General features: G+C 38.6%; 2 protein-coding genes across 3 annotated transcripts in view; one reads left to right on the forward strand and one right to left on the reverse strand.

Moving 5' to 3' along the window:
* LOC107200503 (GTP-binding protein 10-like) overlaps window positions 1-17315 on the forward strand; it is a 54542-nt gene that overhangs the window by 23246 nt on the left and 13981 nt on the right. The window contains exons 21-22 of one of the 2 annotated variants that reach the window (XM_033511838.1): window positions 841-945; window positions 3013-6758. In XM_033511838.1, coding sequence (XP_033367729.1) covers window positions 841-945; window positions 3013-3189 — 282 coding nt within the window. In that variant the 3' untranslated portion in view covers window positions 3190-6758. Of the gene's footprint in view, window positions 1-840; window positions 946-3012; window positions 6759-17315 lie in introns of those variants that run through there. The other variant, XM_015619119.3, reaches the window with a different exon arrangement.
* Window positions 6926-9648, reverse strand: LOC117243855 (protein FAM237B-like). Its single transcript, XM_033511839.1, has 2 exons — window positions 7947-9648; window positions 6926-7256 (listed from the first exon to the last, which is right to left on the reverse strand). Exons 1-2 carry the CDS (start codon window positions 8326-8328, stop codon window positions 7231-7233), a joined length of 408 nt encoding a protein of 135 aa, XP_033367730.1. The 5' UTR covers window positions 8329-9648; the 3' UTR covers window positions 6926-7230.

Here is a 17315-nt window from a genome sequence, read left to right on the forward strand (position 1 = left end):
TGGGCTCTAAAGGACAGTGGTCAGTGATTGAAATTTAACTAGTGGTCAGGTTTAAGTGATACTCCTCTGAGTTAATTATAGGGTTGATAATATAGTGTTGATTTAACATTTTCATTAGTGATTTGGAGATTGGATCAGTATCCATCCTCATCACGTTCAAGGTGTGAGTGCCTGTTCCCTGGAAGTGTTTAAGGCCAGGCTGGACGGGGCTCTGAGCAACCTGGTCTGGTCCCTGCCCACAGCATGGGAGCTGGAACTAGATAAACTTTCAGATCACTCCCAACCCAAATCATTCTGTGATTCTGCAATTCTATGGCACTGAGCTGGAGGAAGCAATCCATATGCTGGGAGGTAGGGTTGCTATTCAGAAGCTAGACGGATGGGCTGACCAAAAGCTCATGAAGTTCAGGAAAAGAAAATGTCAGGTCTTTCACTTGGGATGTATCGAGATTGTGTTGAGATGCCTCAGTACAGCTGGGTCTGTCTGAGAGGCAGCTGTGTGCTCGGTGTGCGATGAAAGCTGACCGTGAGGCAGCAGTGAGCTCTTGTGGCCACGAAGGCTCACAGCACCCAGGGCTGCTTTGCTCAGAACACAGCCCGCGGGTCACAGCGAGCAGGGATCCCCTGCCCACCCTTGCAGGGCCTCGTCCATTTAATCTGGTTTTGGGTGTTCAGTAGAGTCAAAAGAGTCAAAAAACGGGGGAGGGTACTTACAATTAAAGGCAAATACAATTATAACCTTACTTATTTTGTAATGTTGTTTATATATTTTCAGACGAGTGCAAATGACACAATTAATGCAGATTAAAACAATTTTACCTTTTTTCTGACTCTCTTTAGAAAGCAAAAAGGCTCCAGGAAACATTAATAGAGACTTCCAGATTGAAAGCAAAGATTCAAAACGGACCAGACTATACTACTGATATTAAAAACCTCCATATAACAGTAAGTAATCCTTAATAACACTGTTTTATTTTCATTAATAGTTAAGCGGTATGGGGTTTGTTCTGGCTCTATACATGCTGCTGCTTACACTTTAATAATGTTTATGTTGACAAGCTCCAAGTACATAAGAAAGAATTTGTATCTTCTGCAAATTGCCACTTCCCATTCTGACATAGCCTTAGACAAGCACTTGGCCAAAATGAGATTCAGATCTGCAAATTACTCTGAATAGGCGTGGGCAAGATGGACCCTATGCTATGTGACATGTACCTGTTGTGAGAGAGCCATTAATGAAAACCTTGCTGAGGTCAAGACCTCCTCCTTTCATTGTTAAGTACATCTGTGCTATCTTTGATACATCCCTAGAGGTGTCCTTTATCAGGAACATGTCCCAGACTGACTGCAGGTAAACCACTTGTTGCATCTGCAGAAAACATTTTGTTCTCATTTCTATCAGTTAATTGAAGTATAAGAAAATAAAACGCCTTTGTTAAGATCTAATTCACACCTAAAAGCATATTTAGACATTGAGTTTGGACAAAACATGGGAGAATCCTCAGTCTAGCAAATAACTGTTTTTGAGCTAACTGGATTATTTCTGTGTAAGTATCGCAGCTATCCCCAGCCTCCACAAAGGAGGACTTAAGGGGGATAGTTTCTTGGTTGCTTATAAGTTATTCTTGCATGTGAGGAAAAATGAAAAGGAATATACATGAGGTGCTGTTTTCAAACTCATATGAAGGCAAGATGTTCTATTTTGGGCTCCCTGGCATGAATGAATAATGACAACTAAGGTGGCTGCAACTTGAGAAAGAAAAGAGAAAGTTCATGTTTGATGTGATGGAGAAGCAAGGAGCCTAATAGAAAGCAAGGGGATTGTCTCAAGGTGATGGACTAGGATTTTTCCCACATTATCTTAAACTTCAGAAAGATATGGAGGGACACATCTGTAAATGCAAGATGAAGCAGGCTGGAATAATTATTTAGGTACTTGCATAAACAACAGTGAGACTGTTAAACAGCAATATTTTGCAGAAAGTATCTGAAAAATTTTGATAAAAGCATGAGTAATCTGGAAATTGTTAGTGGAGAGAAATATGTTGTTAGATTTTCATTATCTCATTTTCTCCAAGATTATTATTTCATTTTCTCCAAGATATGAACATTAAAGAATGTTCATATCTTGGAGAGGATTTAACAAGAAAATACCTTCATGGTTCTACAACCAATATTTCAATAATTGTAGATAAAAACAAGGAAAAGGTTAGTCCATTTTGCACAATAGATGTATTGAGAAAACAAATGTATCAGCAACATCATATAACATTCCTCAGGTACATTGCTTAGGAGAATTACAAATGATAGGCATGGTTGGAAATTTTTTTAATGTAACACTCTTCTTCCCTCCTCTCTGCCAAACACCCTCACCAGGGAGAACTGAAGATTAAGCTATAATGGTTGTTGCAAACCATTCAAGGTCAAGTAATCAAACATGTGAGCCACAAGCACTCAAGGAGTTGCAATTTTTTAGGAGGTTACTCAGAGCTGTCACTCAGGTATTCATTCCAAGACCCCAACCTATTCCTATTCCATATAAAGAGTAGTAATGAATCTGGAAAGGGTATGTGTCTTTCAGTCTTGGAGCTTTACTGGAGCAGTAGTTCTTTTTTTTTTTCTTTTTTTTTAATTTGAAGTAATAAGTAATAATATATAGTGAAATTCTGAGGTCACAAGCTGTGTCTGACATTCTATACAAATCCAAATAACACGGTACAGCAAGCTTTTATTGGATCAAGGCTTGATTTTCTTTTTCACAATTCATAAATCAGACATGAAGGCAGAAAAGCAGAGCACATAAAAGTACCCTCTGAAAAAACACTTCTTTCTTTTGTATTAATGGGAACAAATTGTAAATTTCATATAAAGGATAGTTTTAGTGGCCGTCAGAAATCTCAGCAGGCATCTCCACCAAGTGAATAATATTTTCAAAAGGCAGTTCATGATTTAACTCCTCTCATTTTAAATGCTAGCATGAAAGCCATGCAATGTATTGATTTTGTATTTCAGGTTGGACCTGGTCGCTTTGTAACTGTGCAAAGAGCTCCTCGTCAGCACGGTGGAGGGCCACTGGCTGATACAGACCATGCTCGTAGAAAGTCCTCTGTTTGTAAAGGAGCCTTAAAAAAGATCAAAAGAGATAAAACATTGGACTTGGTAAAGAAAAAATCAGTATCTGTAGAATAGATGCTGTTCCTAAGAGTGCTATATTAATGTTATTACCTATATGTAGATACAAGATAAAATCTGGTTTTAATTATTTGAAAAATTGCTTAGAACATCATAAGAGTAAAATTATATTTTCCCTTAATTAATATAATGTGGGGATGTTTTATTAATAAAGTCCCCTGTAAAGTATGGTACAAAGGTATGTTAGTCTAGTAACTTTGTGTGGTAATATCCAGTTGTCAGCAGGTCCAGTTTTCATTCCCATCTCTCTTTGATACATTCCATACATTGCAGTTTAAATATTTCATTGAGCAGGGTGATAAATCTTAACATAAACACATTTGATTCTTCATTTTTCTGAATACCACGCCCACATAGTTTTTGTCCAAGCTCATTTTGTTTCTTGAATTGCCACTTTTAGCATCAGGACTTCTGACATCCCAGTTTTCATCTAGACACTCACCAAGGAGCTTGTTTATGCCAACAGTTTCTCCCAGCCCATTGGAGAGACCTGCTGCAACATCCTTCTCCATTTGGATTGCTCACAGCTCTTTAACTGATCTTACTAATCTAATAATTGTTGGGCTATTATTTCTATTGTCTCCAAAAAGAACTCATCTTCTTCTACTGTGGCACCTTTAGAATACCTACACAAACTGCTGAGCAGCAAACTTTTGTGTAGATGACTCAATTTCTGAGTATTTCTTTCAAAAATAGCTCTATTTTCTTTTTTAATTTGGTCAGTGCCAGAATTCGCTACATTACAATAGCACAAGATTCCCTGAGGCTCTTCATTTTAAAACCAGTTGTTATCCAGTGCTATGGCATAAATTTCTGTGACACTGCAAGATTTTATGCTGTGACATGCAAACTGGCAGCTAGTCTGTCTTTTTTGCCTGTCAGCAACATCTTGAGAAAAGCACAAACTCTTGCTTTTTTAACTGCCAGCTTGAAAAAAAGGAAATAAATTTGAGCTAAACATCTTCCAACTCCCTTTTTTTACTTCTTGAAAGAGGGATGAGGTAGGTATGTGTATAATTGTATCTTTAAAATGTTTGTCGCATAACAAGACAAATATAGCACTGGTGGCATTAAAAATAAGGGCAAATAGTTTTGTTTCAAAATTGACTACCTAAATTTTATGAAAAGAACCCTAAGAAAATAATAAAATAAAACATGCATATGAAAAATGGTATTTGAGGTTTAGAAAAATTGCTACATGTGTGTTTTCCAAAGATGAGAAGGATTTTTCTTATGGGCAGATCTGTTAAACCTTTGCTGAGTAAGAAAGTTATCACATTGTACAGTAGGAAAGTCATCTAATACTTAAAGCTAAAGAAATTAAATTGAGCTGTGCTAATTTAATTTAAATTTTTATGCTGACCTTTTGCTGACTGATAATATTTAATTATAATCTAATTTCATGATGACTTTTTCCCAAAACTATCTGTATAAAGTTTGTTTTATTGAACTAGCCCTGTTTGTGTATTTCTTGCCTGCCTACAAGAAAGGTTAGCCAAGGTATATAAAGATTCTCTCACTAAAGTCTTCTGTGTCAAGTCATCTTGCTCAGCTTTTTATGTTTGTATTTCCCTGACAGCCTTGCTGCTTTATTACTGGTTTAGAGAATGTATGGTCTGTTGTCTTTTCACAGTTAAAACCAAACTATACATATGTTACTAGGAGACCAAAGACTGTGGCATTTGGAGGGGTATTCACATGCATTTTTACATGCACATATGTGAATGTGTAGGTGACTCATTACTCCTGGCAGCAAGGCAAAGGCCCACTGAAAACAAATGCAGAGGACTTATGTAAGTCTTTCCGATTTCTGAGCCAAAGCTACAGCAATACACTGTAGCCAAGGCATGGCTAAAGAACCTTTAACTGGAAATCGGTTTTACTTACGCAAAAACTTTAAATCAGGCACAAAGTGAGGCCCACTGCATTCTCCCACAACTGTATTGTTTCTGCTACAGACACCCTGACTTCAAATGATCAGCTGCAAATGCACTTGTTAATTGAACATTAATGTTAATTAATAATGACCGGAGAATTAAGGAGACAGAATTTCCCCAAATACTTCCATTTATCCTTCATAAATCAGTACTAACACAAGGCTCACAGCAGCACAAGCAGCATTTGATTTTGCCAGACAGCCATGTGTTTGGCTGTTGCAGGGGGAAAAATACAACACCCAGGGCTTGCTGTCCCTGCTGTAACCCAGGGATGGAAAAAGAAGAGGTACTGGTGGAAGAAAACAGCATCCCATTCACTGTTAATTCCTCATGCTGCCATCCCAGGAGTAGTCAGCTGTGGCTTTCCAGAGCTCTTATAGATGTACACCATAGTGTGTCCAGCTGGAATTTGTTCTGCTGCTGTGTATCTGGAGCTCATAATCACCTGCCCCATTGGCAGACACCACAGGGTGACCATAGCAATTGATTGTTCAAACATTCCAGAAACAATTACAGTGGATGCTAAGCACTTTTGTGTCTTATAGAAAACTGATTAAAACAGACTTACTTCCTGAAGAAGGATGAAGCTTTTAAAACTGCATAGGATACCTTGCTCTGGCATTCAATTAAAAGACCACTCATAGAGGAAACAATCCCTTTAAAATGTTATTATACTTTGACACTTCTGTAGGTGATCAATGTAAGTAAAATGTAAGGGCATTTTTAATATGATTTATGCCAGTTAAAATATTTGTTGTAAATGCAATGAAGTACACTTTATAAACTGGATATTGCTGGGGCAGGTTAGATGATGGCTCTCAAACTGCTGCTCATCATAATGTATCAATTTCTGAAGCTGCTGTGTTTGGGTGTGTAATAACTCCATTTGTTCAACAATATTATTTCTATCAGCAACCTAAAGTGATGTTCATGGGCCAGAAAAATCTCTCACTACTTTGTACCCTCTCCAGAATACTGTAGGAGACATATTTTATAAGTTAAATATTGTATTTACCTAAATGAACATTTACAAATCTGTGAGACTTGTTGGATATTTTACGAACTATATATGAGCTAGGCATTATATGGGATGGATTTCTTGTTACTTATGAAGGTTTACTATGAGTACTATTTCCTAAAATTATTAAAACCACTTGTAATCTCATAAAAGGCTAAAACACAACAGGGACTGAACAAGCTGCATTGCCCAAGGAGTAAAGCAGAGAACAGTCAGCATTTCTCAGGTTTTTATGCTCAGAAGAATTGGATTAAGGAGGCAGTTAATCTCCATGCTCAATGGTTTATACTGAGAGCAGTAGTCCAGTCAGTCTGTCCCTCTTTAGAGCCACTTGGTCTCATCTCAACTGCGATGTTGCCTGCAATGACAGGCATGGACTGCATCACCTTATTTGCAGTCTTTTGTAAAGCACTGTGCTTCATGTCACATAGTGGTGGCTTACCAAATAACATGGTAATAGACAAGAAAACTACTGCTATTCAGACCTTGTTGCTTAGAAAAATACTTTAATTAATCCATAGCTTAGACTAAGCAATGATAAAATACAAAGTCTAGATTGCACAGGACATTACAATAAGCATAATCCTCCCCTTCAGCTTAATGTCTCACCTCTTTCTTTTTTTTGGCAGTTCTTAATGGTATGTACAAGACAATGTACAAAATACATTTGTTTACATTTCCTCTGTTGGATAATGTATAAAAATATATTGGGTTTCCATCAGGATTAACTTTTAAAAAGAGAATTATTGGAAAAGACAAGACTCTACAAAAATATGGCACATCCAGACTTTAACGTTTACATGGGAAAGCAGAGGTGCTGACTCCAAACACATTCACACATGCAGTGAGGAAAAGGCAAGCTTGGTAGACTGCAAGACAGGAAAGCAAAAGTGCCAGTCTGGAGGTTCATGTACTTTTCAGTTTAGGAGCGATTTAGTACTTTATACAAAAAGAAAGAAAAATAAAAAGAGATTGAACTATGCCAAAGAATTTGTCCAAACACCTACAATATATATTGTGATTTTGTGCTCCTTCATTTTGATGTTGCCTTGTTTAAGTATCTTCATCTTCTCCCCTTTTGGCCTAAAATGGATTGGTGAAAGCAGACCCTGCAAAATTATGAAAGACAGGTAGTTATTGTCCAAGTGAGATGTTGGAAATTATATAATTAAATAATCTTCATGTTCATTCTGAGAACCTGAATCATCTGACAGGGTACATCAGAAAAAAGCCTGTTGCTGAGGAGGAACAGGGGCAACAGACCTAGGACTGATTAGTAAGATGTAAAGTCACCTACATCAGTTCAGAGTCAAACCCGATCATGGTGACCAGAACCTGTCACTGTTTCGTGAGTCACAGTGACCATGACATCACATTATATGTCAGCAGTTTTAGTAGGAAGAATAGGGCTCAAACTGTAAGGGATTTGAGCTTCCCTTCTGCAGAATGATGGTTCCCCAAAGCTGAGACTGAACTCCTGATATCAGGAGACTTTCAGTATTGAAATTACTTTATTAATGTATTGTCATTTTTATGCACACAGTGATAAACAGAGAATGCAGTATCCTTTTCCACACATTTCCACATGCACACCCAGCATTTTTTACACTTCATTAACTATAGAAATGTAATACCCTAACTACTAGTGTCTCGTGTATTGTAAAAGTAGCTACCATTGAAAGATTCAAACACTTTTGACATGCAAAGACAGAAAATTGGGAATTAGTATACTGCGTTGTCTAAACAATGAAGGGTGAGGATTGTTTCAGTTTAATGTTAGTACCATATCCTATAGTTACCTTCTAAAGTTCTGTGTGAGTATGTGGAAGAATATTTGGGAGATGTTAATTGTCTTCTGCCCATTCCATGGGATCTTGAGAGCACACAGTCCACATACATATCCCAGAAGTTCTGGGCTAAATCATTGAAGAGTTCATTGTGCTTGGGCTTAGGGGATTCCTTTAGGAACATCATGAAGTCCCAGAGAGCAATGACTGTATCTGCTACCTTGAGTTTCTTCATTTCCACCAGCCCATGGGATGAGGCCTCCCAGCACTGATGGTCAATCTCACGCAGGCTTGGAGGAGTTTCTTTTTGATACTCTAGATTGGCATAAACCAAATTCATTATCAATATACAGCCCAGCTGAAGATACCACCATCGTTTCCATACAAATCCCATACTTGGAGAAGATACCTGTAAAGAAGTGCATAAAATCACAGTGATTCTGACGTTACATAGTTCATTGTCACATAAGTCTCATGGGTACCCCAGGAGATAATTTATACATATATTCAGAAAAATACTTTTCCAAACCATGGAATAAATACCAGTCAATGAACCCTAATGCTGAAAGCTAGATTTGCACCTAGAAATTGTTAATGTCATTTCAAACATGAAAACCTGAAGCAAAGTGTTTGAAGTAACCATAGGCAATGTCAGAACTACTCCTTGTATTTCAACATTTCTTTCCTTAACCTCCTGTGCTTGGATTGTCAGTAAAATCAGGTTAATAGCACATGCTTAGAGTCCTAGTGGTATGCTATTTTAAGTTACTGCAAACAAACAACAATTATAAACAGGCAGTCTTTCATGGAAAGTCTGACTCAGAAAGATGGTAATGAAGGAGTGGTAAATCAGACTGTGCACTGTATTGGGTGAATGCAGGCATGCTATGAACTCATTCAGAAACTGTTGCAAGACAGAAAATTCCTTTCTGGCTTATATTAGAAAATTAAGTAAAATTTTGTCATTATTTGTCATTATTATTTCTAGTATTTCTTGTATATATGCAAAACTGAAAATATCCAGAGAACTGGAGATGGGAAGAGCAATAATACAGGAGGCACAATGAGAATTTCAAATGCTACAGAATATGTATTCTTTACTATACAGAGATTCCCCCTGGGAAAAATGCAGGCTTCCTATGATGTGTATTTCATATCCCTGAATCAAGTTTAGACAGAACAGCACTAGAACACCTCATAATCTTTTTATCAGCCCTTTCTATCTTTATAAAGTGCAGTGGAACATAAGAGTAAACATAAAGGGGAAACCAATCAAACAGAAAAGACAAGCATAGGAAGAAGTCTGATGAAAAAAAGACAGTCAAAACTTTCAGACAGTGCCCCTTATTTTGGTATCCTAAATCAATTCCATTTCAAGTAGCTGATGACATGCTTATTGTCACAGTTTCCAATTCAGGATGTAAAATATAATGTAATGAATTTGGTTTATGAAAATTATGTGAGATTTTGTACAGAAAAAAAAAAAAAAGGCAACATTTTGGGCAGCTGTGCAAATTTTACTGGGAATTTGGCCAGAATTGCAAGTGTGTTCTTCCACTCAAAATACCTCTGGGCACTGTCAATATTAAAAGTTAGTCTGTGATATCTTCCAAGTGCTAACACACTGATATCCCTTCTGCAACTCCTAGTGATGCAATTAAAGAGAGAATAACCCAAAGATCATACAACATTTATATGGAATGTCTGTAAGAATACAGAGTTGGGGTGACACCTTGGAGTTCACAGTCACACCAAACTTGGTCAGGAACCAGAACAGCTAGGAATAGGCCTTTTTGCTGTAGCCTCAGGGTCTTGGGATGATTTTTTTTGTTTGAATGTGTAATCACACGGCTGCAGCCAACTGAGGTCCCTAGTCATGTATTCCTTTACTTCAGCTTCAGCACCCAAGGAACTGAGCCAGACCAATACTTTCCAGCCTAGCTCCTTCCTAAAACCCCAGGCCAGCTACATTTCAGCAGGTGGCAGGATTACCTGCCTCAGCATCCTGAGAGTTTATCACCATGCATTAGTTTCTCTTCTTTGGGTTCTTAGAACACTGGTTCCAGCAAACAAGTAGGGATGGAAAGGCTTCTCTTCTCATTTCCACTTCACTGGGCACCAGCATTCAGAGGAAGGACACATTGGTAATTTCCTACAAAGTAGGAAAACGGCAACCAGGAAACCACCAACACTTGGAGTTGTTCTAACTTCACGTTTTAATCCATCTAAAAACTGAAATACTAAGGGCTCATTTGAACAACACAAACAGGAGCAGAGACCACAGCAAAGCTCAGAGACTTTGAATGAGTAACTCTCACTATTCAGTACAAGAGAGAGGAATTTCACAAAGGCAGTAACAAAAGAGCCACAGCAGAAGTTGTACTTACAGTATTTAAGCGAGGAGATGGAAAACAGTAGCCTTGAAAAACAGAAGTCAGCCACTTGGAGAAAAAGAAAGACATTCATGAGAGGGCTGCAAGTGCCTGGCAGCTGCTGGATGCTCCGAGGATGCCAAGGTTACAGTGCACAGGGACGACTCTGCCACTGGCAAAGCAGCAGCAGCAGCAGCAGCTGAACTCAGGTGGGAGGAAGGGTGGAGGGAGCTGTGGCAGCCCCACCTCTTTCTGCAGCAGCACCCAGTGTCAGCCCAGGCTGGGCTGGGAGCTCACCTGGAAAGGCTGCCTTCAGGGGTGGGGGTGTCTTGGGAGGGGGAAGAGGAGGGGCAGAGGGCTGTCTGGGGGAGGAAAACACAATGGTAGCAAATCTTTCTCCTAACCAGGAACATGAACACTCTCATTTAATAAACTCCCATCCACAACCCTAGGTTTCCATGCATGTTCCTGTTTGCCCACCAGAACATGCAGGGACGATGTTCAATGTAATGAAAAAGAACAGATATGTGGTAAATTGGGTCTGTTAGGATTTCACAACACACTTTGGTGAAGCTCAACATGACAGGAACAGTCAGACAGTTTTTTCAAGTAGAAATGTAGTCTTTTCTGTCTAAATACCAATACATACAGTGCTTAAGCACAAATACAAATTTGCTCTGAAATGACAGCATTCACAATCCTCTGGAAGCCTTACCAGCTAAGCTATGTCAACACTGTTTCAAAATCATTCTTCAAAAAGTAAGCCAAGTTCGAACCTACACAGCTAAACAGAAGGAACTATCTGAAAGACTGGAATATTTAGTTAGCTTATCTCTGAACTCGTATCATTAAAAGGAGCTAAAGCCCAATTAGATGTAATTGTTCCTTGAAATTCTATGGCAGTGTTCATAAAAAAGAAAAAAAAGCATTAGAAAGACCTCAGTAGGAACCTACCTTTAAGTGATCTCCTTTGTATCACTAATAAAAAACAGCATTCAGTAAGTTTTCAAGTTCAGAAAATTTTCCCTTTCTGTTTGCTTCATGCACTATCAAATTTATTAGTGTTGTCAATTTCACAGTGAAACAGCCGAAATTTCAAAGGAATTTAAAGGCATGTAAAGAGGTGGGTAGCTCCACAGCTGCTTGGCTGTGGCAGCAATCCCTTCTCATTTCATTCCCGCTTAAAACATCTAGGTGTAATAGCACAGGACACTGGTGCAAACACAGTGATTTCCTTCTACTCCAACAGCCACTGAAGGCAGCCTTTAATCATATTTCTTCATCCTACAGATTTATTTTTATCACTCTCCTCTTGCTTTTCCTTTTTCTAGTTCAATCCACCACTTTTAAGGTACTCACAGAACACACATATAGAAATTAAAATGCTATGGAATAGATTTTTTTTGGGAAAATCCTTTGAAATAAAAATACCTCTTTTTAAAATGCCACCTAGTCAACAATGTTCTCTTAGGAATCTACATGAAAATTCATTGATAGTATCTAAAAAAATCACATCTCCAAGTGAAAAATATTCTGAAGGCTGATTTCTGTATTTTATTTTCCTTTCTGATGTTACCCACATTGTCACTCATGCACTGTAGGATCATGACCTATGGGAGAATGCCACCTGGAACAAGGATGAACCCATGAATTCAAGTTGGCAGAGATCAAAATTACTGGCAATTAATACTCCTGTGAAATGTTACATGAAGTTTGTAGGATGGAAGCATCATGAAGACAGTCACTGATCATGTTTATTAAGTTAGTAATTAACATTTCTATTTCAGAACAAGAAAAGCAAAGTCAAGAAAAATCAATCTGTGACCACCTTTGTAAAATCTAACATACCTGAAGGCTATGTAAAAGCTTGGGCTGAAGGGGAAAGTCCTTAAAGCAGAGAACCTATCCATGTGCTTTGGAAAGATTTTTTTAAGCTAATGACTAAATATAAATGGGATTTAGAGAAAAACTGTGTTGTGTTCTTAATTCTGCAGGACTTCCAAAAGAATTCCAAAGCTACAGCATACACTACATGTAAACCCAAGGACTCCAGCACAGTTGCTTGACATGGAGTTTTATTAGCTCATATGGCTCATAGTAAAAGTGTCTATTTTGGGGATTTTTAATTTTTTAGTTGATAGATGAATCTGGGCAAAATAAAATGATTCCCTCAAAATTCTTCCAACATTTATACCTTTCCATAGCATGTGTTTTAAACTACTGTACTTCCACTTACTCCTCCTATTATGGAAGCTGAGGTGCTTCCATCTAGTGGGACTTTATTGTACTGAAGAGCATATCTTTGGTATTGGTTAAATCTCTTTATCTTTCTCTATAAAAGTGTAAAATTAATACATCAATATTTTACAATATTTGGACCTCGGGTATGTTGGTGAAATTACTTCTGTCAATTAGAAAGACCATTATGCCAACTTACCAGCTGTGTGCACGTTCAGAAAGGCAAGGAGAGAAAAATTGACTTTTGTTTTTTTATTATTTCAACTCTACTTTAAATAAAGTTGTATTGCTAAAATATTTCAGCTTAATTTCTACATATTTCCATAGAAGTTAGTTCTTTTCTAGACTGAGAAAAACACCACATATAGCACAAATTTCAAAAAATTGCTGGTGAAAGTTTTAAAATTGTTGGGGGAAGAGATTTTATGGCTTCTTCTTGTTAGAATTGATGACAGTACACTACTTAGTAATTTGTACTGGAGAGAAAAGAGAGGGGTAAAACTATGATTTGAGGTAGCTGTACCCTTGTGATTTTCAAGCAATCACATACAAATACGTGAAGTACACAGTAAGAAGGAAAGAGCAGGAACTGAAGAATTATTTATCACGAAACTCAGAATATGCATTGGCTATGTATAAATCAGTTTGGAAACCTTTAAAATGCTACCAGCCTTTTGTGACTGAATTATATATATCTCTGTGACATGGGCACACTTGTACGTAAACAGGATTGATTCACTGAGGATAAAGAATTGAGTCACCCTCTGCATCACTGATTAGCAGCTTCTGAAATAAAAAAATGACAGGGTGATGTTCTGCCATCAGGCTTGACACTGAAGTGCTCCCAGACCTGTAACTGAAGATCAAGTATGACACACCCAATGCAAACAGGGGACAAAGGTGATAGAATCAGTCCTGCCCTGGCAAGCAGAGTCTCTTCAGGAGACCAGATACATTTTTGAAGTTAGGTATTGACAATGAAACATCTAAATATCCTCAAACTTCAGAGTGTTTAATGATTCTGTTTCAGTAATTCTTAGCATCATGTATGTGTGATGAGCCACTTAATGTTATAAAAGGTTCCAGAAAACACACAGTGCCACATTTCAAATGAAATGTTGCTTAATTCCCTGCTGGCACAAGCTTGTTGGCAGAAACTTGCTCTCTCTTGAAACAAATCTAGTGTTACATCAATAAATTTAACATCTTCAACTCATAACATACAGGAGACCAGCTCTTCTTTATTTCTGTTTCTTGAGGTCAAGTTGTGGATCAATTACATGGGACGAATTAACACTGGTTAGTAGCTCTGCTGGCATCTCTGAGCCAGTCTGCACATTATATTTATAACATTAACATGTTGATCTCCTGCTGTGTGTTAAGGAAGTGCAGCACACTGAATTTATGGCTCTGCTAAGTGGACCAGCTTCAGACCAGGCTGCTCTAATAGTTGTAAGGACTAAATTGAAACCCTGTGTACCACAAAAGCAGATCACGGCACAAAACCAGGGTGTCATTTGATACATACCTGTACTGATGTCCAAGGAGGGCTCTGGGCCTGTGACTTGATCCTTGAAGAACTATCTGCAACTTACCTGTGCTTTTTTCATCTCACTTAAAAGTTCTTTTGCTTATTTCCTTCTTTCTATTATTTTCTATAGAATGCTGATATCATATGCTTTACTCAAGTCACAGTAACACAATCTAACTGTTGCATTTGTAAGGACTTCTGAACCTTGCCTACTATTCAGAGAAAATTGACAGGTCCTTCCCATATTATTAATCATAAATCTGGACAAAATGTTCTGCTGTTTGTACTATGAATTGGCATGGTAACACAGAACAGGAAGATCCTCCTGAATGACAGGGTCTAGTTCCCTGCCACTTCAAAAAAGCTCTATTATACAATCACCTCATACATTTATCAAGTGCCATATTAAAAATAGAAATATTTTTGTTCCCATTAGTTCCATGGAAAGGCACTTTCATTAGTCAATTGCAGAAATGTCTAGAAACATTATTCTGGTTTCCTGATAGATTTATTACTGAATAGTACAGACCTGTTTGTTCTTGTGTCTTTCCCCTTCATTTAAATGGTTTTCATCCTTCATGTTTACTTTCCTGATATATTTATAGACAGCACTTGTGTCTCCTCTGTGGTTTTGTTTTATTGCAGTAAACAAGCTGAGCCATCCTAAGATCTGTTCCTTTGAAAGGCTCTCAAGGTCTCTGGTGATGAACCTAACTTCCCTCTAGCCCTCTCTTAGTTCAACCTTAGCTCAGCTATAGAATAATGGATTAGGTTTTCACAGTACCTCAAACAAGATTTTACACGGGCCTTACACAATGACATTATTGCCTCCCTACATTAAATGAAATCCATCTCCTGAGATACTTCCTTGTGGTGGTTTAATCCCAGCCAGCAACTAAAGCACCATGCAGCTGCTCCCTCACTCCCTCATGAGCAGGGTGGGGGAAAGAACTGGAAGTGTAAAAGTGAGAAAACTTGTGGGTTTATATACAGACAGTTCAATAGGGGAAGCAAAAGTTGTGCAGCAGACAAAGCAAAACAAGGAATTCATTCACAAATTCCATGGGCAGGCTGGTGTTCAGCCATCTCCAGAAAAGCAGGGCCTGTCACACGTAACAGTGCCTTGGGAAGACAAACACCATGACTGAACTGTTCTTCCTTCTTTCTTCTTTCCCTGACTTTTTTTACTGATCATGATGCCACATAGTATGGGACATACTTTGGTCAGTTGGGAACAGCTGTTCAGGCTGTGTCCCTTCCCAGTTTCCCATGAACTCACTGACAGAGTGGGGAAAGGAACAGAAAAGGTCTCAGCTCCATGCAAGCCCTGCTCAGCAGCACCTAAAAATTCCCTGCACTATCAACACTCTTCTTAGCACAAATCCAAACCACAGCCCCATTCTAGTCACTGTGAAAAAAATTAACTCTATCCCAGCCAAAAGTAGCACATTTCTGTACTTACAGTGATTCCTAAGTATATCTCATTTCCAAATGTCATGAGCATACTCTTACTGATTTTATTACAAAAAATATCAAATAAGACTATCCTAAAACTAACCCTTTAAGCCTGGCATCTTTCTTTTCAACCTTATTTGTGGCTATCTCATTTTTCAGTTTTTCTTCTAACCCAAATAAGCTCATTCCTTCCCAGGTGGTACCATATCAAATGTTTTTGGGAATTAATACAGCAAATGTGAGTTTTTCCAAAGCTTTGCAGTGAGACTGAGATCAGGTTTCAGGGTCTGTGGTTGGCCAGGTCACTTTTCTTCTTTTCAAAGATAAGCAATTACAGTTCAAGTTCAGCTGACCTAACTTAGAGAGAAAGATGGAGATCGCAGGGAGCTGTTCACGACGTGGTTGCACCTCTGGAGACATCAGAGTATAGGAGTCTCAGCCTGCAAGCCCTCAGGTAAATGCCCCAAGGACAAGGCCAGGCCCACATTTGCTACTTTCCAGTCATGACATTCTAAACTGATCACTTCAAAACACTTCCCACTAGATGTTACATATTACCTGCTACACAGCTGCAGATGTGGTCCCCATGATCTGAAAGCCCAACACGGGAGTTCTGAATTTTTTGCGGTGGCGATAATTTCTGTTCTGCCAATCACATGAACTTAAAGATTCTGCTGGGACATTTAGGATGCATAAGGCATACCACTGTTTTCTAAATCTTTTACAAATTATTTTATTATGTAGCAGGTAACATGCATTGTTAAAGTTATTTTTAGTATTAAATTACTGTAAATGGTAATGTTTCTTCTCAGGCAGCTAGCAGGTGCAATCAAGAATGTAAAGCCTTGTGGAAAAGCTGTAAGAAGGAACATAAAAATATTTACTTTTTGATGAGGAATAGTGCTTAAGAAAAACCACAAAAAAATAAAAACATGCTCATTTTGTCAAAGAAATATTTATCTACAAAGTAGAGGCTTATGAAAGAACTTGGGGGTGATTTTTTTCCTTTGCTCTGCTCTCATGAGATTCCACCTGGAACACTGTATGGAATTCTGGTGCTCCCATCACAAGGACATTGAACTGTTGAAGCAAGCCCAGAGGAAGCCATGAAGTTGCTAAGGGGACTGGAGCATCTCCCCTCTGAAACCATGAAGTTGCTAAGAGGACTGGAGCATCTCCCCTCTGAAGACAGGCCAGGAAAATTTGGGCTGTTTGGCCTGGAGAAGATTTTGTTGAGACTTTATAGTAACCTTCAAGTATGCGGAGTGGCTGTATAGGGAAGCTGGAGAGTGACTTATCTGGAACTGTAGTGATAGTACAAGTGGCAGTAGGTTCAGACTAAAAGTGGAAATTAGGAATTAGGTTAGATACACAGGAAATGTCCTTTACTGTGAGGGTCGTAAACACTGGCACAGGTTGCCCAGAGAAACTGTGGATACCTCATCCCTGGAAATGTTCAAGGCCAGGTTGGCAAGGGTTTTGGAACAACCTGGTCTAGTGGGAGGTGTCCCTGCTTGTGACAGGGGGATTGGAACTGGATGGAATTGGAACTCCCTTCCAATACAAATCATTCTATGACTCTATGTTTTTTTTCACCAGTTTTATGTTGCTGCCAGCAACTTCAGGATCTTGTCCAGGAAAGCAGCAGGATTCTGGGGACTAGCATCAAACTCCAACGAGACGGGCTCCCGTTCATGAAACCATTTATTCAGCATGGGAACAAAGTCAGGTCCAGAACAGAGAGCCCCGAACAGAGGCACAGCAGGGGTTTTTGAGGGACAGAAC

This window comes from Parus major, chromosome 2, assembly GCF_001522545.3.
Source record: "Parus major isolate Abel chromosome 2, Parus_major1.1, whole genome shotgun sequence".
In the NCBI taxonomy this organism is placed as follows: Eukaryota; Metazoa; Chordata; class Aves; order Passeriformes; family Paridae; genus Parus; species Parus major.

Coding starts and splice junctions, on each gene's coding strand:
- LOC117243855 (XM_033511839.1), bottom strand. CDS start 8,328: ATGGGATTTGTATGGAAACGATGGTGGTATCTTCAGCTGGGCTGTATA. Junction 7,257..7,946: donor CTCACACAGAACTTTAGAAG/GTAACTATAGGA, acceptor ATAATTTTGCAG/GGTCTGCTTTCACCAATCCA.